Here is a 27,443-nt window from a genome sequence, read left to right as displayed (position 1 = left end):
TCCCGCTCTTGACGGGGCCAATGAGAATGTGGTCACCGTACTGCTGCACCCTCACAATTTGCCACGACTCTTAGAAAAAGCTACAGTGTTTTGTTGAAACACCTTTATAAAATGAAATCGCGAAATACAGGTGTCCCTAGTAACGACGATTGCGGTGTGTGTGGACGTGCGAGCGAGAGGTGGCGTTGTCCTGCAGGCGGACTCCCTGGAGGTGCACTACCACCGCACGGAGTGCCCCCCGCTGGCGTGCGACGAGAAGCTGGCCGTGCGGCCCGACAAGAAGGCGTGCTGCCGGCAGTGCCCGCCCGCGCCGCCGGCCGACGAGCCCGGGGACCAGCCCCTGGCTCTCCCGGCGCGCCCCGCTCCCCGGGACGTGCTGGCCTCCGGGGGCTGCCGGGGGGCGGGCGGCGCGGGGCTCTACGGCAACGGCGAGGAGTGGCACCCGCGCGTGTCCCCGCACGGCGAGATCAAGTGCGTCACCTGCAGCTGCAAGGTAGGCTCTCACCGTCATCGTGCATTCCCTCAGTTCCTTCGCAACTCAGTCGTAACACTGTCACCGCAATTATTATCAAATTAGAAAAATTTGGTTTAGACCTAAAAAAAAAATCATCCTTGTTTATTAATTGAAACCAAAATAGAGGTACATATATCACTGTTAATGATAAATTTGAATAAATATTCCAATCAAGGAATTTTACAAAATATTATCTAGTTTTCGTGTTCACAATTGTGATGAATTGCAGTATATATTTACAGTTCGTTTAAAATTTAGTAAATATCTTGTGAACAAATTTTATAACAAAATAATAACTGCATGATGAATTTGCATAAATAGCCCTCAATAATGCCTACTAAGAAGAAAGTATAATATCCAAAATTGCATGGAGAGACAGCCATCTTAAACTTCTAATTTTTTTTTTCTTTTCAATTTTGGTGTGTTTAACCTATTACCGGTATTTGGCATTTATAATATTCACAAGCTTTTACGCCTTCTTACGTTTGGATGTTTACCTACATGCAACATTCTGTTTGTGCTGGCATCACTTTAAGGCCTGTTCCACAATGACACGGAAACGGAACAGACGGAAACGGAGACGAAAACGGAGTATTGTTCCATTCCGTCTGTATTTTTCTCATTCTACAATACACGGACCCACAAGAAATCTTGGCCAATAAGAAAGAGCGAGCGTGACGTAACTGAAAACTACGAGTATCAAGTGAACTACCTGTTAAATCGAAATGTATGGTTGTTAACTTGGTAATGTAGTAAGTCGATTTGTTATTTTTTTTTTGCGTTGTGGCGGTGGTAAAGTAGTATTCCGTCTTGTCATATATAGCAGGTATATCTTTAACCATGAAAATTAAAAGTTCATTAAAATTCGTCATGATGAAACCCACGTGCACAATTCAAATTTCAAAACAAATCTTGTTTTGTTGTTCACGCATAAAAAAAGTAGGTAGTCGAGAAATACGGAAACCAACATTAGTCAAAACTAATATCTTAATTAACATGAACGTGCAACTGTAGCTGGACAACTGCAGTGAATAAATAACGTGCTCCTATTGGTCTAACGGAGTAACGTAAACGGAAGATTTCAGCACTGCTGAGCAGGTTCGTACGGGTCCGTCTCCGTTTGCGTTCTATTGTAGAAGCTCTGTTCCGTGAAATCCGTCTTCGTTTCCGTGTTCCGTCTCCGTTTCCGTGTCATTGTGGAATGGGCCTAAGAGTTTGTATGTGTGTGAGCAGTGTGTTCACAGTTCATGAAGTTTCGAACAGGAAGGAAACTAAAAGTGGTCACGAAAAACAAACTAAATAAACACCGATGTGTTGAAAGTCCTGAAATTTCAATTTCTAGAAGTCTTTTGCTAATTTGCATTTTTTTAAAGCATCACTTTACTTTTAGTCACACAATTAATAATCTATAAACAGAGAATAAAATTATATCTGAAAAATTTATTTATTTTTGCTTTCTAACATAAAAATAGTCATACTCTTGTTCATAGTAGATATATTTTGTATTACGTTTAATTTTGGCTTGTATATTTGAAAATAACCCTGTGGTATAAATAAAACTGTAAAAAAAATTGTATTAACTGTCCTGACATTAGAGATGATAAGGGGTGATGAAGTAAGGTTGGATTTAGGTGCGGGCAGGAGGGGGGAGGGGTAGCAGGGAATAGGAGCACTTTGAGAAAACCTACTGGTTCAATGCAAAAACTGCCTTTTTGCCCATTTGCAGACAATCCTCGTTCAACCTAGACAGTATTGAATCCTCAATCGCAGGGATGGGAGAAGAGTGGTCTGACCACGGGTATGCATGTAAGGTGGCATCCCCCATATAAGGTGGTGTCAGATAAATTTGGTAGTGACATGTGTCGGTTACGTTGTCACGTTTTGGGATTGGCAGTGGTGCAGGAGTATCCCTATTTGGGAGGACCCGGGTTCAAGTCCCAATCAGACATCGTGATTTCAGTTTTCCATGGTACCCTGACTCAATCCAAGGAAATGTTGATATGGTTTTATTACTTTAGGCCATGAGCGAGTCGTTCCCAATTTCCCCGACGTGTATCGTGTGGTTTTCATTTTAAAAAAACATCCCATGGTCTTGTGATGGGGGGGAGGATTTATTTAAATAATTATTTTTGGACAAATGCGATTGCTAGAATTCCGTTTGAAGGAAATGGTCAGGGAAAACGTCACAGCACAGACTGATTCCGTCTACGGAATTTTCAGCGCTGTCGATACGTTTAGCATTTCACATCGGCTGATTTTTCCTGTGTGTTTTCTGTATTCATATTTCTTCATCTGTTCTTTTTGTTTTCCTCTGTGACATACAGTGCAATCTAGCAACGGCGAATGTAAAAAAAAAAATTATTTAAAATTAACGTCTTGACCGCGTATCGGCCAACACGCAAGTGCACGGACCATGGGGCGTTGGAGGAGGATTCGCTCGAGGCACGTTGTGACGGACTGGAGTGGTTGTGGGAGAGCACGGAAGCGCGTGTGCGACCTCGTGGCGACGGTGGGGAGGAGGGGGCTCACCGGCGCGGCTGTGCCTGCCCGCAGGACGGCAAGACGAGGTGTGAGCGCAAGCGCTGCACGCGATCAGCCTGCCGTGCTGGCCAGGCGAGCGACGGCACGGACGACTGCTGCCCGCTCTGCAAGCGACACAGGAGACACCACAAGCCGCCCGCCAACAGTTGAAGGCCGGCCGCTTGCACTGCAGAGTTTCTCCACGGGGGGGAAAAAAAGCGATATTTATCACCACAAAGAAATAAATTTCACAGAAATTCCTTCCAGAATAAATGTTTCTTGTAAATTTTTTTAAAATTTTTTTTTACTCTTGACGCGTGGATTTTTTTTGGAGCCGGGAAAGAGACTCGGAACATCGTCATATCGTGGAATGTGAATCGACACACCAATAAATGGCGTTGTACAGTTATCAAACTTTTAGAGGTTGTTTCAAGGGAGTAGGCTGAACTCTTGTGATTTGCGGTAACGTTGCGTGTGCCCGAGAGATTTTTTTTTTATTTGGCTCGAGAACGTTCCTTGCAATGAAATCATAGAGCTGTCTGCAGATTTTAAACACAAAATGTTTGGGATGTACGGTAAAGTTACAGTTGCATGAAGCGCGTTAACTATCCCGGTTGTTTCTTTCAACAGCAGTTCTGCATGGTGTGAGGCTGTCTATGACCCACTGTCGCAGATGCATCCGTCACGTAACAAGGATTCGGAAGTGGCCTTGTATTCTAAGGAAGCTGCATAGTTTGGAACGGGCTGATTTTGTAGGAATTTGCATTTGTACATACATTTTGTGCTGAGATTTTGCCTGCATTTTTTTAAATTTTTGTTTTTAACTTATTGCAGAACATGTAAATAAACTTTTTGTGGTGATGAGCGTTTGCTTGAGTTACACCGAGAGTATATTTTCCAAGCACTAAACCACATATCACTCATGATTGTGTACATACAACTTAGTTATTTTCTGTACATATGTATTGTGTCTGTGTTTAGGCAGTTTTCAAGAGAATTCCCAATTAAGTTATATTTTTGTACAATCCGGAACTGTGTATGTTGGTGCCTCGTGCGTATGCACTGGGGTTAAGTCAAAGCAAGAGAGAGAGTAATTGTTACCCTTTAAACCAAAGAAGACTGAGAAAAAAATGAAGCTTATAAACGTAATCGGTAGACTCTTTCTATATTATTTATTACTAAGTCTGTTGTAACAGTAACAAATTAGATCAGCATTAGTTGTAGAGACAATTAAATGTACGTAACGTGTTTTTCTTGCTGAGTAAGGTGACCTGTGAAAGATTGTTGATCATTTGTAAATCAGTAATCTCGAGCACCGAATCACCAAGTTGTTGTTAAGACTAGAGAATACTATACTTACGTTGTGCTTAGCTAATAACAAAGAATTGCTGAATCACAGCATAATTAATGAAATGTACTTATTGGTATTGTACGTTGCAAACGGTTCTGTTGAACTTTCACAGAGTGGCTGGAAAGTAATAGTCTATCTACCATTAGTCTTCATTTAAAATTATTTTTTTGTGTGTATGCATAACTGTATGTTTCTGATTTACAGATGCAAAGTAGATAACAGTATTAAAAACTTTGAGGCTACAATAGACAGACAATGTTAACTGAGTTTCATATAATTTCTTTATATTCTAGAAGTATGCAATTATAAAACTTATGACATGTGGCCTTTCTTTGATTTAAATTTTGAAGTAGGAAGTAGTGCTATGATTCACTAGTGTACCCATATGGTTGAGATTTGAGTGTTTCTAATATATAACACACTTGTCTTTTTGATAAAATGTTTAGAATACATTATCTAGCTGAGTAGGTACCAGCACAATTAAATTTTTGTCTTTGGTAACGCATTACAATATTTTATAAGAATATTTATTTTATCATAACAAAGGACAATTTAAATCTGTGTGTATTATTGGGACGGGCTATAATGTTGTAATGTTTCTAGGAGGTTGGTAGTGCTGCATCATTGTGATGTTCTAGAAAATGTTATGAATCTCTTGATTAAATTCTTGTCCAAAAAATGATTACGTGCCAAATATCTCTGCGTGAAAATTATATTTATCACTTTGGAGTCTTCCAAAAACATGCTTTTGAGAATTGTTTACAGTAGTATATTTTTCATACTAGAATAGTGGTCCATGCTTTTACACACTGAGTCACTTAGAGTTGTAATTAAAAAACAAGAGAAAAAATACAATATTTTGTTAATTATACAAGTCACTAATATGTGTACTATTGAATAAAATATTAATTTATTGTGACTACAAAAAAATGGTAAGAAATAGTTCTTTGTAACTATGTAATTATGTATTTTGGATATTTAAATGTGGCATTCTGAGTTTTAAAGTGCCTTTTCACATTGTCACAATTTTTTATAGCTAACAAATTTATTAATAAAAAATAAAAGAAATATATTTCCAGTTTCTTAAATAGCTGACCACTTTGGAGGAGAAAATAAAGAAGACTGCTAAAAATCATAAATTTATCCAAAAATTATCAAAATATCCTATTTCAGTTGGTTTTTATTTTTATTTATTGATAGTTAATAAACACTCAATAGATGCTATTGGTTAGATAACCTCAGCTGACAAATGGTTTTTCAATAATAAAGAACATTACATGACTTGAGTTCATTTTCAAAAGTTGGTGAAATCAAAGAAACTTTTTAACTTGAAATCATACAAACATCATGTAGAGACTAACTGGATTACAAACCTATCCATGTATCCAAGCATGTTATCATTCTTCAAAAAAAACATATTGTAAAGTAGTATTTCAGTGGTTTTAACAAGAAGCTGCTACCTAGAACATAGAATTGCCAGATTATTATTTTTGGTTAATCTTGAACCTTGTTATAACATTCACCTGCTAGGAGCAAGAAGAAAAAGTTTTATGAGCAGGATACGTACATTTTTAAGAATAATATTTTCTTTCTTTCTTATGTTATTTAATAGACAGTTCAATGACAAGCACCATGCATTGCTCATAGTTCATAGTACTTTAAGGCTGATTAAGTGATATTATAAGTAAGAAATGTTAAAGAATAAAATGTTATATGTAATACATACGCACAAAATTTATGTTTTTTCTCATGGGTTAAAGACTCGGAAATTTCGCGGATTTGTTTGGCGCCAGGCTGAAATTCAACCAACGTTTGCTTTTCCATCAGCCAATGTCTAAGTGAGACCCTTTTGTGACATACCTGATTGGCTTACTTCTCTTCTATCTGTAATGGTTTCATTGTCTCGAAGGGGCGTGTCCATATAACTGCAGTTCAATCATGGACACAGTGCTAGAGCGTGGAGATTTGCATTCTAGCTTGCAACCAAATGAATCTGCGACATTTCCGTACTTCTACTCACAAAGGAATCCTTTACTCTGCAAAATGCAGGCGAAAGACGTGACCACAAATGCTACGACAGTGTTCTGCTGTATTTTGCATCAGACCTGCTGAGTTATAGGTTTTATCTTTTTATTTATTCTTAAATTGTACATCGAGGTTCTACACAAGCTGGACTGCATGTAAAACTGCACTCTGACTGGTCGTCTGTGGCCACGGTTGCTAAGGCCACCTCATAGGTGAAGAAATTAATCTCATTATTTCCTTCCCCTCTCTTTCTTTCCGACTTAATTAATTAATTTACATGCACATTCTGTATCCTAATTATTTAATTTTTGAAGGTCCATCTTGTTATCTGCACACAACTCTTGAACTATCAACTTTTCCGTCTAGAAGTACCTATTTGAGATGTAAGGATGTGTATTAAATACACTTTTTGCACACTGTAGTTTTAAGCATGTCAGTAGAAAGAATTGAATTGGCTTGTTAGTGCAGAGACAGTATAATAATATATATAATTTTTTTTTTAAATTTTACATGTGCATGTTTGTGTAAATGTTTTGATTGTTTTTTTTTTTGTTTTTTTTTTTAAATACTCACCACGTACCTGTTAGTGTACAATGATGCGCTGCCTGTGGAATTTCTACAAATTAAGTTACTGTTGCCACATTTGCCGAGTTTAAAGTTTTAAAATATAAAAAAAATGATTAAAACCAACTTTCATACAGTTTTTTTTTAGTTTGGTTCATATGAAAAATATAAAATTTAAATTTTATTAAAATCAACTTAAAACTGATGTAATGTCTTTCGTCATTATTGGGAGAAATTTGTGAATTAATTTGCTGACTCCAATCACACGCACATTTATATGAATTTATTTTATAACGCAAGCATTAAATATTCATTGTGGCGTAAATGACAAGACTGTAGAGACTGTAGAAAGTCAGTGGTGACTACCAGAATTAAAAGTTGTAATCAGTAGCACACATAACTTAAATGTACTAAAAGAGCAAAATCAGCCAATGATGATGAATGTGCATTTGATAGATGCCAACCCTGATAAAAAAATCTTGCAACACCAAGGGAATTAGTCATTAGCAAACTGATGTAGAGCAACACTGTCTTCGTGGCAAATAAATTTACTATCTCGAGCATGAAGGAGATTAGAAGGTTGCTTAATTCACAAAATTTTTCCATTCCCTAACAACACATTACGTAAGACTGCCAAGTTGCCATGAGTGAACGTTGTGAAACACTTGCTGTCTTGTTATTGTAATATTTGGCGCTGTGCCTTATAGAAATGTCGAGGCCGGAGGTATTGGTCGGCTGATTGGTTTCGCACTGGACAGAAAGAACAATAAGTCAGTCCCACGTGGATATTAGCGGCACCGAAGTGAATCTAGGGCTGAGCAGGACATGCAAAACACCTTTTACATCGTCAATTTTTTCAATTTTTTTTTCCCATTTGATCCGTTGAATTCAGTCTGTTCACATTGATATAATATATTATCACACCAGCAACATTTTTTTTTTAATTTGATCATTTGAATTTAATCCATTGACTTTACATTTATTTGATACATGTGAAATAAGATTATGTTTTTGGACTTGCTTCAGAAGTACAAAAATTATTTTAAAATATTAATGAAAATTCCATTCAAGAAAATATATAATTTGTTGGAAACAAAAATCTTGAATGAATGAACATTACATCCCTTAAACGACAAGATGACCAAGTTTTTGAATTAGATGTGATTTGATGCGTAAATGGAATGTGTGAAACACCTCCAAAGATGCTAAGAGACGTCTGGAATGCATCTAAACTGTGGTCCAGTTGCAGAATCCGACCAATGTGAAGATCCAGCTCATCACACACAGAGTTCAGCCTGCTGCAAGCCACAAACGTAAACTTGGAATAGTCTGCCGTCAAAAGAATCTAGGTGAAATATCTGTCAATGTGACATTTATTGCCGTGTTTTTCGCAAGCAAAAAAAAATTTTTTTTTAACACCTTGAAGCTAAATTCCAAGTCAGGTTGATAAGCAACTATTAATATGATTTTAATAAAGTATAAATAATGTGTTCTTAATATTAAAGGATGTGTTCATGGTTTTTTTACTCATAATTTAACTATTCATTGTAATAAAAAATATAAATAATTTTAGCATAAGTTTATGCTCCTGTGCTGAGTAACATATAATCTGCTGGTGACTTTTAAATTTGAAATTGCACAATTCTTTGGTGAAAGTAATTTGTAGAGAACAAACTAATGTCACTGAGCATCATATCTATGGACAAAGTTGAAAATGGAGAGGCTCATTATCCTGTGTACATTATGCAGTTGTTATATGACTTAATTATTTGTAATGTGGTGTATTACATATTTTTAATAGTGTATAAGTATTACAGTAGTCACTAACATAAGATCTTAAGTTTAAACATGTTTGCTGCGTCGTGAGTTGGGCAGTCATTTGCCCGCAGGAATGTATAACGTTCACGTGAGACGTCGAGTGGGATTGTCAAAATACTGTTTATGCTCATGCTTAGCAAGTCTGTAATGTGCCTAATGTATTATGCTATGAGTAATACTGGCTTGTATGTATTGAAGAATACTGGACATTAAAAACAAAAACCTTCAATTTTAAAATTGTTTCATTTACTCATTGTTTACAACTTTACAGTCCTAATCTTGCACTGAAATACAAATTAATGTGCTTGGAAGAATGCCTTATCTAGCACCAGGTGAAAAACAAAACAGACAAATTATTTATGATAAAAAATAACAAGCGCGAGGACTCTTGGTGGATATTCAGTTAATTTGTGGCGCACCGATGTGGCTTATGGTGATTTGTTCGCAGTGGACCAGAGATGCACACTCAGAGGAAGTCTACAAGCCACCTCTGCCTTGAAATCTTCCATATCAGTTTCATAATTCCCTACCACGTGTGTAAAGTTGTTCTGATGAACACGGTGTTTGTGGAAGAAGACGATCGGTCCGGCTATGGCAGATGACATTATGTAGGTGTTTTGGGTATTGGAGTTGCCTCTTTTCCCCCCCTAAACCGCTGCAAGATCACAAAGTAAAGAAACGACAGTAAAATATGATGCATCTTGCCCACAATGGCAAACACCCTCTGGATCCACGCACTACATATGCGTGGACTGCGAAAATATTTTTATTTTAATAGCTTTGTTTTGCTTACTCCAGAACAATAAGAAAACCAACGTAAAAGAAAAAAAATAGCTAAAGTATAACTTAAATGTGACACATGAACAGTTGGATGAATCCAGAACCTGTGCTATCTGATTTGGTTTCAACAGAAAGGAAATCATTGACTATATACAAGAAGAAAAGCACCGTGGCACCTCAAAGGTTTGATGTCTGATTTCCTCAGGGTGAACTGAGCGCGCTACCTCGGACAGTGATCGCAAGAGACCGGGCTGAGCACTGCACACTGGCCGCGGGAAGGCGTCTGTGCACCAAACCGAACGGCCGTTAGATCAGTCGTGAAACCGTGCCGAGGGAGAACCAAATTAATCCTTCAAAATTATTTTTACAACCAAACAAATAAACTTTTACAATATTATTCTTTACTTATGGCAGTTAATTTCAGTTTAAAAGTTCATAAAAATTGTTTTGGAACGGGGTGTGTTCTGAAGTTACGTGAATGCGAGGGTGTCTGCAGGGCCCATGCCAGCCCTTATGTTACAGACATACCTGTGGTGTATAGAGTTCTCAAGACGAATAAGCAAAACCATCTTTTTTTTTTTATAGATTTTATTTTTCTCTGGAGACTACTCGATATCCCATGACCCCTGGAACGGCCGCTCCAAAATACTGTGGCCCCGCGAAGTCCAGGCACGGCTCTGTTCTCGTCACTGGAAAGGAATAACACACACTTGAGACATTAACAGGAAGTTAGCAATATCAATTATGATTAATCAAGGGAACATGGCACCGATTCTGCGTAATTAGTAAGGAACACAAGCGCACACGTTTGAGAGAGGTTTAACCACTCCGGGAGCGAGTTGGATATGTTGGGATGTTGCAACACAACAGGGTCTAGTGGGGGATTAGCCCTTGGTAACGTCACTTCTACAACAAAGGACAACTGGAAAATACTAAAGACCGATCCATTAACCAGAGGGTTTGCCCTTGGCAAAAGATTAGTTGGGAAAAAATAATAGTGATTTAAAACCCTTTAAAAATGATTTAAATAACCAATAATTGTGGTCTACTGTTTTAGCAAAGAGAATTTTGTTTTGCTTTAGTTTGTACTTGTACAACATGTAGTATTTGTTGTTCATGTTTACTGTATTGGTGAGTAAATGTTAAATGATTTTTTTTTTTTTGTTGAGATTGAAAAATCACCCAAACTGACATGAAGTTTTGTATCTGCAACGATGATATGTAGGCCTTGAAGTGAAATAAAACAATCATCTAGATAATGATAAATGTATCATGGAATTAAGTGACAAAATTACAAAAAAAGTAATCTTTGTGTGTTTCAATTTCAAGGAGTGTAATTATTTCTGGACAGATATTGAACCAAAGTGAATCAAAGTTTAATAAAAAAATATGTATATATTTTGGTTTTTTGTGCATCTCTTATTAAATCTCTTTCAAACCACAAATGTTAGCCAATTAATATTTTGTATTCTGAATTTATCTTGTTTTAGATTAATTTATAACAGATTATTTTTTATCATAAAAATGGAGTATGCAAATTCACTATTTTAGTGGAGTAAGTATTAAAAAAATAGTATTTATAAAATTAAAACAACAATACTGAAATATTCTGTTTTTAAAAACGAAAATTGGACTGAAAATAAACCCATATAAATGGAGACCGGAAAAATTTGCGAGTTCATTTCGCGATAGGCTATAAAATACAAATACCTAGTTATACCTCAGTGCTGCCTCTGCCATCGGCTCGCAACTCACCTGGATGACTCTGATGACAATAAGAAAACACCCGACCGAAGCTTTATACGAATCACGGGCCGCTACGATGGGACGTCTCCACAAGACAGCAGCCGAACAAGCGACCGGCATTTGACCGAGCATGCGAAATGAACTCGCGAATTTTTCCTGTCTCTATTTGTGGGTTTATTTTCAGTCCAATTTCGATTTCAAAACAGAATATTTCAGTATTATTGTTTTCATTTTATAAATACTATTTTTTTTTTAATACTTCCTCCACTAAAATAGTGAATTTGCATGCTCCATTTTTATGATAAAATAAATCTGTTATAAATTAATCTAAAACAAGTTCATCCTGCAGGTCAATTGAACCCGCAAATTTTTCTCGGTCCCCGGCCACAGATGTTGTGTCCCTCTGATCACACTCGTGTCGCACCTGCACTGAGTGGGCTGCCAGGTGCAGCTGCAGCTGCTAGAGGCGCGAGGGCATCTGCGCGCTGCGTGCGAGCTCCAGGCCCTCCTCGATGACGCGCAGCACGAGCGCCACACGGCCGGGCGTGGCGTTGTACCCCATCAGCCCCACGCGGAACGCCTTGCCGGCGGTCGGCCCCAGCCCCGCGGCGATCTCCATGGAGTAGCTGGAGGGGAGACGCACGCACGCGGTCAGGAGACGTCTCCCCCCCCCCCCCCTGGGCACGCACATGGCGCGCCGAGCCTCGGGACAACCAACAATTCGTTTAAACATATTTAAATTAAATATTGATTCTGATTGGCTCTGGTTCAAATGTCAGTCCATACTGAGAGCCATACTTGGCTGCAACAATGAACAATAAACAAAAAAATAACAAAACACATACTTTTTTAAAATAAAATAGTCCAACAGTTTTAGACAGTAGTTATGCTTCAAATACATAATTTGATCATATTAGCAATATCCCTAATAAGCTGTGAGGGTAGGGGGGGAGGGGGTTATAAGTAATTGCTATTGATGCTAGATGGTGTAGAGTCTGTTGTGGCAAAGAACTGACTCATTAAATTCTCAAAAATAGTTATAGTTATTATACCTGTAAATACAGGTATTATGAAAGAAGAGAAATTATACATGTTTCATTATAAATAAAATACCTGTGTTTCTTGTAACGGCACAAAGATTTCACCCACTTGTTTCAGTAGAATGACTACAAATGACACGACCGCGCGGAGCCTCAGGACAACCAAACCAGACTCCCGAGCGGGGTCTGTGCACGAAGAGCATTCAAGAACACTCTGAGGTTGCAGGGTCGTTAGCTGGGATTGTGGTTCAACCATCACATAATTTTTTTTTTTGTAAGTTTTCCTTACTATTGAATTTTAAAAGAAAAAAATTGGTTGTCACACTTAAATCCCGGGGAGTGGTGGGTCTTTTATAACTCTTAAAACCTATGCACGCAGAATTTTTAAGTAATGATTTTGCTCGAGAAAAGAAATTGAAAATTTTACATTTGGTTTTTATCTTTTATGTAATTGACATTGAAAAATTATTCTTGGGTCAATTGTTTGATGTTTTAGTTAAATTTTTAAAATGTTTTAGTTGGACTTGTAAGAGTCTACTTTTCCCTGAGAATTTAGTGTGGCAATTTTCTTTTAAAACTCAAAAAGAAACCGTACTCATAAAAAATGTTTTAATGGTTCTACTGGACAAGATACCGGCTTCAGCCCTGTGCAGGATGAACATGGGGCGGAGTGCCACAGAGGTGGGACTCAGGACTCGCGCTCTGGAGGATCCGGGTTCGAATCCCGGTCCGACCATGCCAATCTTGGTTTACCACGTTTTCCAAATCACTCCGGGCAAAATGTGGGGATGGTTCCTTGCGATCCCAACCACAATGCACCTGGTTTGTGACAGCTACCTCGCTGCCGTGACACATTAAACAGGTTTACCACAGACAGGGAAAACTCAGGGAATCAAAAAAAAGTTGTCCTTCAAAAACTGGAAAACATAGGGAAATTGACAAAAATGTCGATAGTCATTCACCTGGACACAATCAGTTTTTTTTTGTTTGATGGAATACTGTGATATTATGTTACAGACTGGCTGTGTTTGTTGTACGTTATTGAAGGAAATAATACGTAACAGTGGAAACTGTATATTTGGGAAAATATTTCATTTCCAAATTTGACATGTTATGTATGGTCGAAAAGTGTTTCCAAACGAATTTTTAGTGTTGTATTTTTATGTTATCTAGCAAAATTGGTTGATAAGACACGTAAAGTATGTTTGGTCGGACAGAAGGAAAAACAGGGTAAACTCGGTGAAATCTCCTGTTGACTCGAAGTGGAACAGGAACTGACGGAGACGGCACGGCCGCACTCACTTGCTGGCGGCGTGCTCCTGCATCGCGCGGAAGTCGACGTCCTCGGGCAGCCGCACGGCGTTGACGGTGGGCAGGCGCGCCGCGCTGCCCTCGGCGAACGGCTGCAGCCAGAGCCGCGCCAGCCCCTCCCACAGCTGCGCCGAGCAGCGGCCGTGCCGCTCCACGCACGCCTGCAGCCCCTCCTCGGCGACCTGCGCCAGGCCCTCGCGCAGCGCGCACAGCAGGTTCGAGGACGCCGTGTGGTGGTACCTGCGCCAGCCGGCGGCGACCCGATGCCACACTCGCCCCTGGGTGAGACTCCAGTGTAGGCGTGTACTGACCAGGGTTAGTACCTACTTGCTTATCATCACAACAAACCAGGGAAACCCTCACATCCTCAAATACCATATCGCATCCTTAGTGTTCGAAGGATTCAATATTCAAGGAAAAAAAATTTTAGAGGAAATAAAGTAAACTAGAAAAAATTCAACACTGATAACCTCTAAAATTTAACAGGTAATTTTTTTTTTCCTTCATACCTATCATGTTATCATTCCCCAAGATATTGCCATTTAATATGCAATTATATAAATAAAATTGTGAAACGAACATTTAAAGAGTTGAATGTTTCAGCACCATAGTTTAATTTTTTATTTCTTGTGTATTTTTTTTTTTATTTTTGACATAACACACACTTACCACAACTACACATTAATTTTATTATTTATGGTTTTTCTCATTTCTGACTTCACTACGCAAAGTTTATCGTTCCAACTCATTAAGAAATATTCAGAAATATGGGTATCTACTGTACTTATGTGTATTACCAAACTTACTTGCGAGGTTCGTCGAAACACGCCCAGTAGTTCCCCAGCAGCTTCAAGTCCCAGTAGAAAACCGACGGCGGGCTCTTCCGGGACTCAACCTTCGCCCTGGACAGCAGCACAGACATCATTGGCAAAACAGCTTTCTGAATTACTCTGTGTGTGTGTGTGTGACTTACATCACTCATTGTTTCACAGTAGACCACACATCCACAGTGTAGCTGGAGTTTAAAGAAAATACTCATATTCTGGGCCAGAAAGGTTGTTAGCGGTCAGCGTGCCTCAATAATAATTCTAATAAAAATTGAGAACTAAAAAAAATTATGGCAAGATAACAAGCCTTTTATTTACTCCAGTTTGCACCTATCCTTTATTGTCTGTTCAAAATTATAAAATTAATCATTTTTTCCATTTTTTTATGCTACTGTAGGTACTGTCCATATTATTTTTAAAATCTACTACTTCTAAAAATCAGGTAAAACCATAGTTTGTATGGTGACATTTCGAGACATCGGAAATGTATGAAAGCAGCGATTTATGAAAATATTTGTTTAAATTGTTGGCTTCCCATTGGACTGGAAAGCTTGGAGCTCGGAGCTGGTTCAGCCAGTCAGCAATCGTCACGGCCAGGATGAGAGAAGGGAAGAACAGCAGTCTCTCTCTGTGACTGTATCCCTCCAGAAGATGTTGACGTGAGTGCGTAATGGCAATGAATCCGAGCCCAGGCATTGGCAGACAAACAAGTAAAGAATGCAGTGTATTCAGCAATAAATGTCATAAGAGGAATAATGACAGGACGTGAAACAAAAATGTAGATACAAGGGGAACTTGTTTCAGATTATTTCGGTTATTTCACATTAATATGTTCAGTTAGGTAACATTTCCACACATGTCAGTTCTTTCCCTCGATTTATTTCGTTACAACTCAAGCATTTAATCATTGAAATTTGATTCTATTAAAGTACACTTATTTCGTTATAAATGGGTTCTTTTGATGCTTTTTTTTTGTAATTTTTATTTCATTTTATTTATTCAATTCCATTTGGGAACAAATCATTTTATTTGTATTGTATCAAGTGGTTTTGTTTGTTGTAATAGGTTTCCGATTCATTTCGGTGTATGTGGATGTATTTAATTTCCATTTGTATCATTTCAAATTATTTCTGTTATTTCACATTAATATGTACAGTTAGGTAACATTTCCACACATTTAAGTTCTTTCCTTCGATTTATTTAGTTACAATTCAAGCATTAATCATTGAAATTCTATTCTTTTATGGTACTTTTATTTCATAACAAATCAGTCCTTTTGATTATGTAATTTTACTTCATTTTATTTATTCAATTACATTTGGGTACCAATCATTTCCATTATATTGTACGTATTGAGGGCTGATCGCGCATTGCCGGTGATTTCGAGATGTTAACTATGGGCGCCACCACGTGGAAGGGCACGTGGACCCGGCGGAGTCTCTCACTCAGGGCGTGACGTAGCCCAAGTGGGGACGAGTTACCAGCCCTTTCTATCCTAGCTACCCAGACCTGGCCCGCTCTAGGCGTCGGGCACGCCACACTCCTAGACTCACTCACCACGTGATTAAATAAGTACTCACTTTATATTTATTCTCCAGATTTAATTTCACTAACACGTCTCTCTACACGCCCGTTACACGTTACACATTACACGGTTAAAAAGCCTGAGGCACGAATCGGTTTAGGTGAGGGCATGGTCCACACACGTGGCCATGCTGCAAAGTATACTTATTACACGGTGATGAAAAAAAACTCGACTGAGACAATTAATTAATTAAACAGCCCGCTGACCGAGAGCTGCCCCGAGGATGACGAACGAAAGCGATTTAAAAAGAATTAACGATACAGAAATTACTTGGTCAGTGATGAACAAAGGTTGAGGTCCCCGGGGTGCTGGCGCGTCTGCTCTCGGTCAGTGATGAAGATGGACTGGGGTGAGCTCATCGCTCGCAGGTGGCAACATGGCGCCCTTCGCGCCAACACAATTACCGTTACTGTATTCTACGACTCCGTGCCCCGGCGAAAGTTGAGTAAATTACAGATAAACATTAAAAATATATAAAAATTACTGACAATGGAAAGTTTGTTACTATTTACTTATTTAATGATAATTCATATAAAAGCATTCCTATCCTCGTCCAAGTCCGTGCCTGTTCGGGTCCGCCCGGGCAACGTCTATAGTTATTTAAGGTAACCTATTTAAATTACAGAAAACACAAGTAAATTGCACAACACTGGGGCAAAGACGAATGAAAACAAAAAGGGTTTACAAATAATATTAAAACGTAGCAAATTAGGGGTGCGGCGCACTGCAGCTAAGCGCCCTCTTGCCGGGCTAGACACACACGCACACACGCACGCACGAGCGGGAGGTTTGAACTGAAACGGTGGTTGGGCGGTGTCATATCGGGCTCAAAGGGGCCGCAGGCCCGGACGACGTCAATTGCCCCCTCCGAAAGTAGGCCGATATGACAGCGCCGTTTGACAGATGGTTGGGGGGCGTTGCCTGTGGTGTTTACGTCGCGCACTCCCACGTGGCAATGTTGATGTTTATGTTTGTGCGGGCAGGTGGCAATGTTGACATGACGGACGGACAAGCAATGTTTACACGATGGAAGGGCGAGCAATGTTTACATGATGGCGGCGAGCAATGTTTACAAAATGACAGTTGAGCAATATTTACACTATGGAGGACGATACACACGGACAGAATGGGCGCTGGCTGACTAACCTTGTGGGTGGTGACCCACCAGTTGTCCCGAGCCCCAAATCTGCGTCAGCTGCGGCTGCGGCGGCTGCTGCGTGTGATAGCGTGGCGGTGGCCAGGGCGCCGGCCGGCAGGGGCGGCGGCGGCCAAGGTCAGGCGGCTCGTGGCAGGCGGGCAGCAAGCGCGGGCGGCGCTCGGCACGACCCGGCTCAGCCTCGCCGACAGGCGGGCGCTTCGCGGCCCGTCGTGACAGACGGGTGACAGGTGTCGAAGTCCGGGTGACGGTCACGTTCGGCGGTGGGACGGTCGGGCGTCCCGGCGTCGTGGCGTCGACCTGCATCGCGACAGGCGGATGTAGGGAGCTCAGGCGACTCTTCACGGTGCGGCGTCCCAATGTTGCCAACTTGCGACATTTGGGTGGCGTCTCGTGCGGCAGGGCACTTGACCGGTGTTCCGGTACTGCGGCGATCGGCGTCGGAATCGGGCGTCGTGGCGCCTCGGTCGATTCTGGCGTCGTGTCAGGTGGGCATGTAGGCGGCGTCAGCGTCGGCGTCGCGCGCGTCCGTCTCTTTCGGTCCGGTTCATCCGTCTGTGCCTCGAAGCCAGGCGGGCACAGAGGAGCAAATCCAGGCGGCGGGGCGGCGCTCAGGCGTCTCGGCGTCATGGCCCTGGACATCGTGTCGCAAAGCGTCCTGTTTGCGACTGCGCACTCTGGTAGCGGTGACGACGGCCGGATGACGTCGAAGCCAGGTGGTGGCGACAAGGTGACACGAAGCGTCGGCGTCGAGTCTGGAGGCGTCCGTGGCGAGTCGTGTGGCGGAGACAATGCGGGTTTCGCCGGAAATGACCTTGGTGGCGTCGGGACGGCGGTTCGGTGCGGTGGCGAGGTCATTCCGGCGTCGGGAGGTGTCTCCGACACGAGGCGGGTGCTGGACGGCGTGGCAGACTGCGGTGGGACGGTCGTTGTCGGGCGTCGCTCGGTTGGCTTCGGCGAGTCAAGCGTCATCATAGTCGGGATGAGTGGCGTCAGGTCGGCGAAACGCAGTGTGGCAGGCGGCGGCGGGATCGGACTTGTGTCGGGAGACGTCAAGTCGATGAGCGTCGGCACGGCGGGCGTCGGGACGGCGGCCGTCGGCGTCGGGACGACGGGCGTGGGCGTCAGGACGACGGGCGTCTTTGTCAGAGCGGTAGGCGTCGGTAACGTAACACGTGGCGGTGCGGGTGACGTCAGGACGTACCTTCGTGGTGCTGGGGTCGGCGTCGTGCGTGAGGAGTCGGCTTGGTGCGGCGGTGACGTTCCGGCAACGGGCGGCGTCCTTGGCACGGGCTGCGTCGGCGAGTCGAGCAGCGTCTTTTCCGGCGTGGTTGGCGTCGCCGTGAGCGGAGTCGTTTTCGGCGTGGTTGGCGTCGGCGTGAGCGGCGTCTTTTTCGGCGTGAGTGGTGTCGGCGTGACCGGAGTCGGTGTCGGCGTGAGCGGCGTCGGCGTTTCGGGAAGCGTCGAGGCGTGTCGTGGAGGATTTTCCAGCGTCTCTGCCTCGTACTGCGCCTGGGTGGCTAGGTAGGCAGTGCACCGTGCGCACGTGAAGGTAAAAAACTTGCGCAGTACGGTCCATTCACGTTCGCCGATACAGCCACGATGCCACAGGCCGGCACATTCCTGGCAGCGGTATCCCTCGCTACTACCTCCGGGACACGACCTAGCTCCACATTTCGTCACGCCGTGTATGCGGTACTCCGTACAGTAGCCACACTCGTATCCGGCGGCGGTCCTGCCATGCAAGTCCCAACTCGGGCGGGGAAAGTAACACCCGATACACTCGTCCGGATACGGATACATATCTACGCACATGGTACTCTGCACACGAACAGTCCTCACGAACACATCAGCACTGTGTTACTTACTGCGCTCGGAGTCCGTTGTTTGTGCGCGGATTCCTGGAAGCGTGCGCTTGGCTGATCACGTGGCTGGCGCGCCAGAGTCCCGCTATGCGCTCCGCGCGAACAATAGTTCCAGCGCGAACTTTAGTTCCGCGCGCTCCGCGTAACAACCGCCTATCTCACACGCTCGTACAGGTCTGGTTTTCGCGGAAGATGTAACTCGCCCCACGCTCTTGGGCGCCATTTGAGGGCTGATCGCGCATTGCCGGTGATTTCGAGATGTTAACTATGGGCGCCACCACGTGGAAGGGCACGTGGACCCGGCGGAGTCTCTCACTCAGGGCGTGACGTAGCCCAAGTGGGGACGAGTTACCAGCCCTTTCTATCCTAGCTACCCAGACCTGGCCCGCTCTAGGCGTCGGGCACGCCACACTCCTAGACTCACTCACCACGTGATTAAATAAGTACTCACTTTATATTTATTCTCCAGATTTAATTTCACTAACACGTCTCTCTACACGCCCGTTACACGTTACACATTACACGGTTAAAAAGCCTGAGGCACGAATCGGTTTAGGTGAGGGCATGGTCCACACACGTGGCCATGCTGCAAAGTATACTTATTACACGGTGATGAAAAAAAAACTCGACTGAGACAATTAATTAATTAAACAGCCCGCTGACCGAGAGCTGCCCCGAGGATGACGAACGAAAGCGATTTAAAAAGAATTAACGATACAGAAATTACTTGGTCAGTGATGAACAAAGGTTGAGGTCCCCGGGGTGCTGGCGCGTCTGCTCTCGGTCAGTGATGAAGATGGACTGGGGTGAGCTCATCGCTCGCAGGTGGCAACATGGCGCCCTTCGCGCCAACACAATTACCGTTACTGTATTCTACGACTCCGTGCCCCGGCGAAAGTTGAGTAAATTACAGATAAACATTAAAAATATATAAAAATTACTGACAATGGAAAGTTTGTTACTATTTACTTATTTAATGATAATTCATATAAAAGCATTCCTATCCTCGTCCAAGTCCGTGCCTGTTCGGGTCCGCCCGGGCAACGTCTATAGTTATTTAAGGTAACCTATTTAAATTACAGAAAACACAAGTAAATTGCACAACACTGGGGCAAAGACGAATGAAAACAAAAAGGGTTTACAAATAATATTAAAACGTAGCAAATTAGGGGTGCGGCGCACTGCAGCTAAGCGCCCTCTTGCCGGGCTAGACACACACGCACACACGCACGCACGAGCGGGAGGTTTGAACTGAAACGGTGGTTGGGCGGTGTCATATCGGGCTCAAAGGGGCCGCAGGCCCGGACGACGTCAGTATTAACGCAGAGATCCAGTAACTTTCGACTACCTGTGGCCCTAGTGGCCCTGGTTTGGCTGTGCCCTGATCTGAAACCAGCAGTATCTGACACTCGAGTCGTGACTGAACGTGGTCGTGCGGAAGGCGATCCACTCACACGGCCCGGGGGCTGAAGGAGATGGGTGCGAGTCCCGGCGGGGTCCCCAGCACCTTCTGGGAGCCCGAGTAGACCACGTCTATCTCCCACTCGTCCATGAGGAACGGCACGCCGCACAGGGACGCCACCGTATCCACGACCAGCAGGCTGTCGTACCTGCGGACCAATCACAAGCCACGTCCCTGCTGGTGCGTGCTTCGTTTGGGAACTGACGGGTTTTCGCTGATTGCAAATTTTAATAACAAAATATTTTGAAAATGAGATTACAGGAGGATTTCTGGAGAGTAAAAATTGCAATGTTTAAAAAGTTTAAGATATTAAAAAGTTAATTGTCTTATATAAATGTGTGATAACCTAAATGGTGGGTAATTAAAGCTAAGGGTTTCAGGCGGAATCATTAGTACAAAGGTCACTGTACGTACTTTGCAATGCCACTCTTAAGGGCAAACCTTTGAACTGGTGATCAGTCCTTCATGCGTGCATCTGCCAACTGTAAGACTTTGAGCGATTACTAGAAAATTTAATGACCTAAAAATGAAGATAAATATGAAATGCACATACTTACAGCATATAGTGTTTCCAAGAATCTGTACCAGAGTTTTAAATTAGTTCACCATTTAACTTTGTATTAAATACATAGTGAGCAATTTGTGAAATCAAACAGAACACTCGAATCATATCAATTAAAAGTTAAAAATTTAATTAATTTTATTATTCTAGTACAGAGTTAGTTAATTAATACTGAGAGCAAGTGGATTGTAAAAATATAATTAAGCTACCCAACCAATGAATCATTTATTCTAATATCATATCCATCTTAAGGGTTTCGGATACACATGTGAGTAGGTATTTGAAACACATTTTTTTTTTTTCACCCCTGTTATTTTTCTCCCGAGTAAAATGACACTAGTTTGTTTGGGAAAAAAAGTAATTAGGTAACAATTATTGCAAAATAAGACAGATGAAACTGAAAGCACAGGTTTGGAAGGATGAGAACAGGACCACGGAGGGCGAGGGTACCTGTGGCACATCTGGCCGGCCCCTTGCAGCGGCTGGTACACGCCCGTGGAGGAGTCCCCCTGGATCGCGAACACCACGGCGGGCCGGTGGCGGGCCACCTCCGCCTCCAGCTCCTGCAGGCTGAAGTTCTGCCCCGGCAGCTTCTCGCACAGCCGCACGTCGGCACCTGGGGGCGGGCGGGCACCGAGGTCACTTCATGTCCACCTTCCCCGCGGCTCAGCTCGCTGGCTTCCTAGCGGCTCAACTTACACTAAATTATGTACACACACACATATTTACATACATATACATATACACACATACATACACACTTATATATATATATATATATATATATATATATATATATATATAGGCACACACACACACATTGCATACTTTTTTTGCATGATTACCTGACAAAGTTGCGATTTTAAACTTTTTTGTGCAGCGTGTATAAAGAGAATTGGAACTTTTTTTGGTTTCAAGTCAATTTTATTGGCTGCTATGTGATGTAATTTAATTTCTTTCAGAAAAAAAAATCATTTAATTTCAGTTAGCCTTTTGAAATTCTCATAATTTATTTTGGAACACACCGTGCAGTAGCCCAGCATTGCTGTTTAACCCAAAAATTTTCAGTATTTATTCCTTTTTTTTTTCTGCTTATCCATGCTGCACAAAAATGTTAAATATTCAATTCTGCCAGTTAATTAAGCAAAAAGATGGCCTACATATTTATATATTTTTTTTAATTTTGTTGAAATTGGGCCACTTAAATGAAAAATGTACAAGTGTGAACATGTTAAACCATATTAAATGCAAGTTAATACACCATCTAGCACCAAAATGCTAGTTATATCATGGAATTAAGTTGTATTTTACTAAAACTTAATTCAAGTCAAAAAATTATCTTTTAACCTCTGAAATTCAAGGAATTTTCATTATTTACAGACAAAAAAAAAGTACCAAAATGCATGAATCATAAAAATTAATTTAATTTTTGTTTTATTGTGCATCTCTTCTTGAATCCCTTTTCAAACCACAATTGCTAACTAATATTTTTTATTATTCTGAATGTATCTGTTTTAGAACAATATATTACAAGTTATTTCATCATAAAAATTTAGCTTATGAATTTTACCACTATTTTGGTGAAGTTTGTTATAGAAACAGGTTTTATACAAATTAAAAAACAATAACATTGACATCCTCCGTTTTAAAAATGAAATCGGACTCGAAATAAAACCATAAAATCTCGTCTCTACACAGTGACGTCGGAACGTTTTCATGAGTTGGGGGGGAGGGGGGGGGGGGGGAAATATGCATCACACTTACCTCAGTTCTAGAACATGGGGTCCGGAAAAAATTTGGAATTTTAGATGCAAAATTGTGCTATTTAATGGGTTTCCGAACCAAAATATTAAATAATATAAAATTCCCAGAAATTTGATGACGTAGTATGTATTAAATACTACTCTGACAGTAGATGCAGCACAATTTAAATAAATAAAATACCATCCAGGAATTTACAATCATATTACAGTATGTCGGCAACCATAAAATTTGGTTTTTCTAAATCAATGTGATCACCGATGCAACGTTTGTAACTACTGGTTGAGAAAAAAAATACTACTTGGACCAAACATTTTATTCTAGGAAAAGGAGGGGGGGGGGCGAAATGCTTCTCTCGCCCCCCCCCCCCCCCCCATGCATAACAGCTCGGGGGCGACTCGCCCCTGCTGCCCCCCCTGTTCCGACGTCCCTGTCTGTGCTGGTTGCGCATGACCATGGAGGAGAGCCTACCGTAGCGCCGTGCCATGTCGGCGGCGCGCTGCCCCCACAGGCCGCCCACCACCACCAGCACCACGTCGCCCGGCTCCACCAGGTTGCACAGCGCCATCTCCATGCCGCCGTGGCCCGTCGCGCTCACCGCCAGAGTCGCCGCGTTGCGCGTCTGGAAGACGTAGCGCAGCCCCGCCTTCACCTCGTCCATCACCTGCACACGCCCGTGCAGCCGCGTCAGTGCCACGGCCTGCCTTGCCGTGCACACCCCCGCGGGCCTGCGGGAGCGAGCGCTATCCCCCGTCCCCTACCCCGGCACTGGAACTAAAGAACTGAAGCTTTAAATTACACTGTAGCTCGATAACGACATTTTTAAAGGCTTCAGAAATGCGTTGTAGTCAGTGCCGTCAAGAGAAACTTAGGGCCCAGGGGCAAATATTTATTTTCGAGCTCCCTCCCTCCCTATTGTTTAATGTGCAATTTTTTTATACCCTAGAATTTAAAATACTAAAAAGTTCATATTATAAAGTAATTCCAAGTTTTAAAATACGTACCTATAAAAAGCTGGTATTTCAATGCTTATATGTAATACGTATTCTCCTTCCTTTCAGTCCCGATAGTGGAACACTCCATTGATGAGCTGAAGAGGTGATTCCTGACATGGTTAAAACTCATCACTGGAAAAACCTTTTTTTTTTTTTTGCTTTTTTTAATAACAGACTAATTGATTATATAAATTGTGCTTTAAGCAAGCAAATACATATGACTACACCTGCCTGAAATTACACATCACGCAGTCAATGAAGCATGTTGAGAATGATAATGTAATTATTGTCCAAACCCCTTGTAGATGTAAGATTTTTGAATATAAAAATTCCTTCATCTTCACACCGATGTATCGGTAGGGACTGAAAAATTTGCGTATTCAATGTCCTTCAGGGAAGACTATACAGTCCTCTGTACACTCGGGCAGTTAACGCCAGTTCATTGGATGCTGACTTGTAATCAGCCACAACTGGGTTTTCTGTAATTGGATACTTCTTTGGTAGAGGGTTTTCTCAATGGCCCAGAGACCTCCAGTTAAACAGTCATCCAATAGCAAGCAGCTCAAGGACATACAACATGTATTTGAATTTTAGCCTATGCGCGAAATGAATCCGCAAATTTTTTCCGGTCTCTACGTATTGGGAAGATGATGGATGACTTATCATGAGACATGAATACACAGCTCGAAATCGAAATTGTAGCGAGAGAAAAAAAAAGGATGGAAAAATTCCAGCTGAGTGTGACTTATCGCTAGAGACCTGCAAATTTTGCGGATTCATCCGGTGATGTGCTAGAATTCAAACACATATACCTCTTAGATGATTTTGCTATTGGCTTACTGTTCGTCTGGACGAATCTCAACCAGTTATAAACCCTCAAGCAAGGAAGGATCGGATCACGGACGAACCAGCTGAGACGACTCAACAAGCCGGCAGCCTATGAACTTGCGTTTACTTGCCCGAGTGTACAGGGGTATGTGCAGTCTGTATCCTGAAGGCCATGCAGGTCTCTACCTATCGCCAGAGTCCCGGAAATTTCGCGGATTCCTCTGGCCTCAGGATAGAATTCAAAAAGTTATAGGTGTGCTCGACCCATGTTTATTTCCCCATTGGTTGATTTCTTAGCAAGAACCTTTTTTTTCCCCTTTGTTATTTGGCACTACCTGATTCGCTTACTAGAATGCATGCAAACCTCCAACGCAGTGCGACAGTGTTGGAGGTTTGCATGCATTCTAGCTTGCGACTAAAATGAAAGCGCGAAAATTCAGTTTGAAAGTGATTCAGGAAAATTCCGTGGCTATACTTGTCGCTAATTTATTTTTATTGTCCTGAATTTAAATGTTTTAGACCATTTTATTAAAAATTATTTTATCATAAAAATGTTGCTTATAAATTTTACCATTATTTTGCTGAAGTTTGTTATAAAAACAGGTTTTATACAAATTGAAACAATAACATTGACATCCTCCGTTTTAAAAATGAAATCAGACTCGAAATAAAACCATAAAATCTCGTCTCTGCACAGTGACGTCGGAACGTTTTCATGAGTTGGGGGGGGGGGGGGGGGGGGGGGGCGAAAATATGCATCACACTTACCTCAGTTCTAGAACATGGGGTCCGGAAAAAATTTGGAATTTTAGATGCAAAATTGTGCTATTCTAGCTTGCGACTAAAATGAAAGCGCGAGAATTCCGTGGCTCTACTTGTCGCTAGTGAGCGTGACGCAGCTCTACCTGTGTGCACTCGGGGTGGAGGTGACCGACCACGGGCAGACTCAGGGCGTGCAGCACGCGCGGCGAGCAGTTGGACGGCCCGGGGCCCAGCAGGATCTTGTCCGGGACCCTCAGCGGGGTCAAGAGTTCAGGCGGGGGCTCCACCCTGCACGGCTGCATCGCCACGGACCGCTGGAGGCGCAAGGCTGTCTCCGTCCTCTGCAGCAGCCTCCGAGTCCACATCCTCGAGTAGCCCCCCGGCTGCGCGCGCAAACCGTTTTGTTGGGGCGGCGAGATAGCGTGCGCGCAGGCTTATCTCTCGAACTCTAACCCCGCCCCGAGAAAATAAAAACGTAAAAAAAAAAATGGTTTGCGTGTTCGGCTGACTATGCAGATCAAACTGATGATTGGAGCGCTCCTTCCAGCAGTACGTCTTGTCTTGCAGCGGCCAATAGCCAGTTGGTGGTCCGGCAGTCCGGGGGGGGGGGGGGGGGGGTCTTTAAAGTCGGTTTACGGTCGATAATTTCACGTGATAACGTCATAAGAAAACATTTGATGAAAAATTGCATACTTTTTAATTTTCGTATATTATTTACAGTTTTTGCAAATTTAATTTAAATAATAAATTTGTTTAAATATAATCACGAACAATTAGTTAAAAAAAAAACCGCCTTAACCTGTTTGATGTTATAGAAGATTTTCTCGCTACGGTGGTTGGCCGGTTCTTGCACGCTCGGCTCAGGCGGAACGTGACGATTTTTCGTGCGTGCAGCCGGCGTTCATCGATTTATAAGATGCTATTGCGTCAAAAAAAAAAAACAAGCAGACAGATTTTAAAAATTACAGCAACTTATCTACATAAGGTTACAGATAAATTATTTTTGAAGGCTTATTGTAATCCTCAGTGGGCTGCATAAATATACATATTTTCTCCCCACTATGTCTCGACGTGCCTCATACACAAAAGCGGCAGGAATTATCTTTCCAAGACAAGCGTTCTACTTTTAATGCCGGTCTGCATACGTGTTACTCTAAGCATTGCCATACAAACTTGACACTTATGACTTTTTTTTAATGATATCATAAAATAATTGACTTAAGAACATAGTATTTAAAACAATTAAATAAATAAAACATGTTCAGTTTGCTTTTTCTCAAGCAAAATCATTAGGTAATTAAATTTTGTATGTGTGAACATTGGACTTCTGAAATTCTATTATTCCATGTGATTTTAGTGTGACAATCAATTTTCTTTTATGATTCAGTCATGACAAAATTTACTCACAAAAATAAAATACAGTGGTTATACTGAACCAACTCCTTCACAGAATCCTGGCTACAGACCTGTTGCAGCAAAGCATTGCATACCTGCTGCAATGTCTTGTAGAGACATCGCTCAAAGGCTGTAGGAGCTAGATAATTGATTTAATGATTGATGAGGTAAACAATGAATTAATGTTCCCAGTGATGTACACCTGTAAATAAGAAAACCCTGGTTTTTTTTTTTGGAAAACTTAAATATTAAGATATAGGTACCTATGGTAAATTTAGTTTTATAAAGAAAATATATGTATCCTATCTACAAAGTTATGAGGTGTCAAAATGAGTACCAAAAATATTCATAAAAAGTTACATAAAATGTTTTTTATATGTTTTGAAATAACACCTTTAAGTTGTGAAACATGAGGTTGGTTTGCTTATATTAAAGCTATGCATACCCCTGAATTCAATGAAACCAGTGATGTGTAAGTTTTTTAATACATAATATTTAAAAAAAAGAGGAGCATGTGTTTTATGAATTTATTTTTCCAAAATTATCCCCTTAATAAAGTGAAAAGGTGGGAAATTT

The 27,443-nt window shown here is 41.8% G+C and overlaps 2 protein-coding genes across 3 annotated transcripts in view; one reads left to right on the top strand and one right to left on the bottom strand.

Annotated features, from left to right (window-relative positions):
- Positions 1-9,021, top strand: part of LOC134537091 (dorsal-ventral patterning protein Sog) — a 121,210-nt gene extending 112,189 nt beyond the window's left edge. Inside the window, exons 13-14 of the mRNA XM_063377362.1 lie at positions 197-493; positions 3,068-9,021. Of these exons, the coding sequence (XP_063233432.1) occupies positions 197-493; positions 3,068-3,205 (435 nt within the window). The 3' untranslated portion in view covers positions 3,206-9,021. The remainder of the gene's footprint in view (positions 1-196; positions 494-3,067) is intronic.
- LOC134537092 (alanine--glyoxylate aminotransferase) lies at positions 6,895-25,872 on the bottom strand. 2 transcript variants are annotated; one of them, XR_010075924.1, is made up of 8 exons: positions 25,616-25,872; positions 23,359-23,551; positions 21,577-21,742; positions 20,557-20,712; positions 14,476-14,571; positions 13,661-13,947; positions 11,743-11,944; positions 6,895-10,261 (listed from the first exon to the last, which is right to left on the bottom strand). XR_010075924.1 is itself a non-coding variant. In XM_063377363.1 (8 exons), the coding sequence occupies exons 1-7, from the start codon at positions 25,835-25,837 to the stop codon at positions 11,779-11,781; spliced, it is 1,248 nt and encodes a 415-aa protein (XP_063233433.1). In that variant the 5' UTR covers positions 25,838-25,871; the 3' UTR covers positions 6,895-10,261; positions 11,743-11,778. The 2 variants fall into 2 exon arrangements, 1 of the variants encoding a protein (XP_063233433.1); XM_063377363.1 differs by having other exon boundaries at positions 13,661-13,909; positions 25,616-25,871.
- Positions 25,873-27,443: the final 1,571 nt, after the last annotated feature.

This window comes from Bacillus rossius, chromosome 11 (assembly GCF_032445375.1).
Source record: "Bacillus rossius redtenbacheri isolate Brsri chromosome 11, Brsri_v3, whole genome shotgun sequence".
NCBI lineage: Eukaryota > Metazoa > Arthropoda > Insecta > Phasmatodea > Bacillidae > Bacillus > Bacillus rossius.
This window is presented reverse-complemented; position numbering and strand designations above follow the sequence as displayed.

What these genes read in the sequence shown, in the direction of transcription:
- LOC134537092 (XM_063377363.1), bottom strand. Translation starts at nt 25,837, where the DNA reads ATGTGGACTCGGAGGCTGCTGCAGAGGACGGAGACAGCCTTGCGCCTC. An exon ending in TCCTTCAGCCCCCGGGCCGT is followed by an intron (nt 14,572 to 20,556) that starts GTGAGTGGATCG and finishes GCTGCTGTCCAG; the next exon opens with GGCGAAGGTTGAGTCCCGGA. An exon ending in TGTTTCGACGAACCTCGCAA is followed by an intron (nt 13,910 to 14,475) that starts GTAAGTTTGGTA and finishes CGGCTGGCGCAG; the next exon opens with GTACCACCACACGGCGTCCT.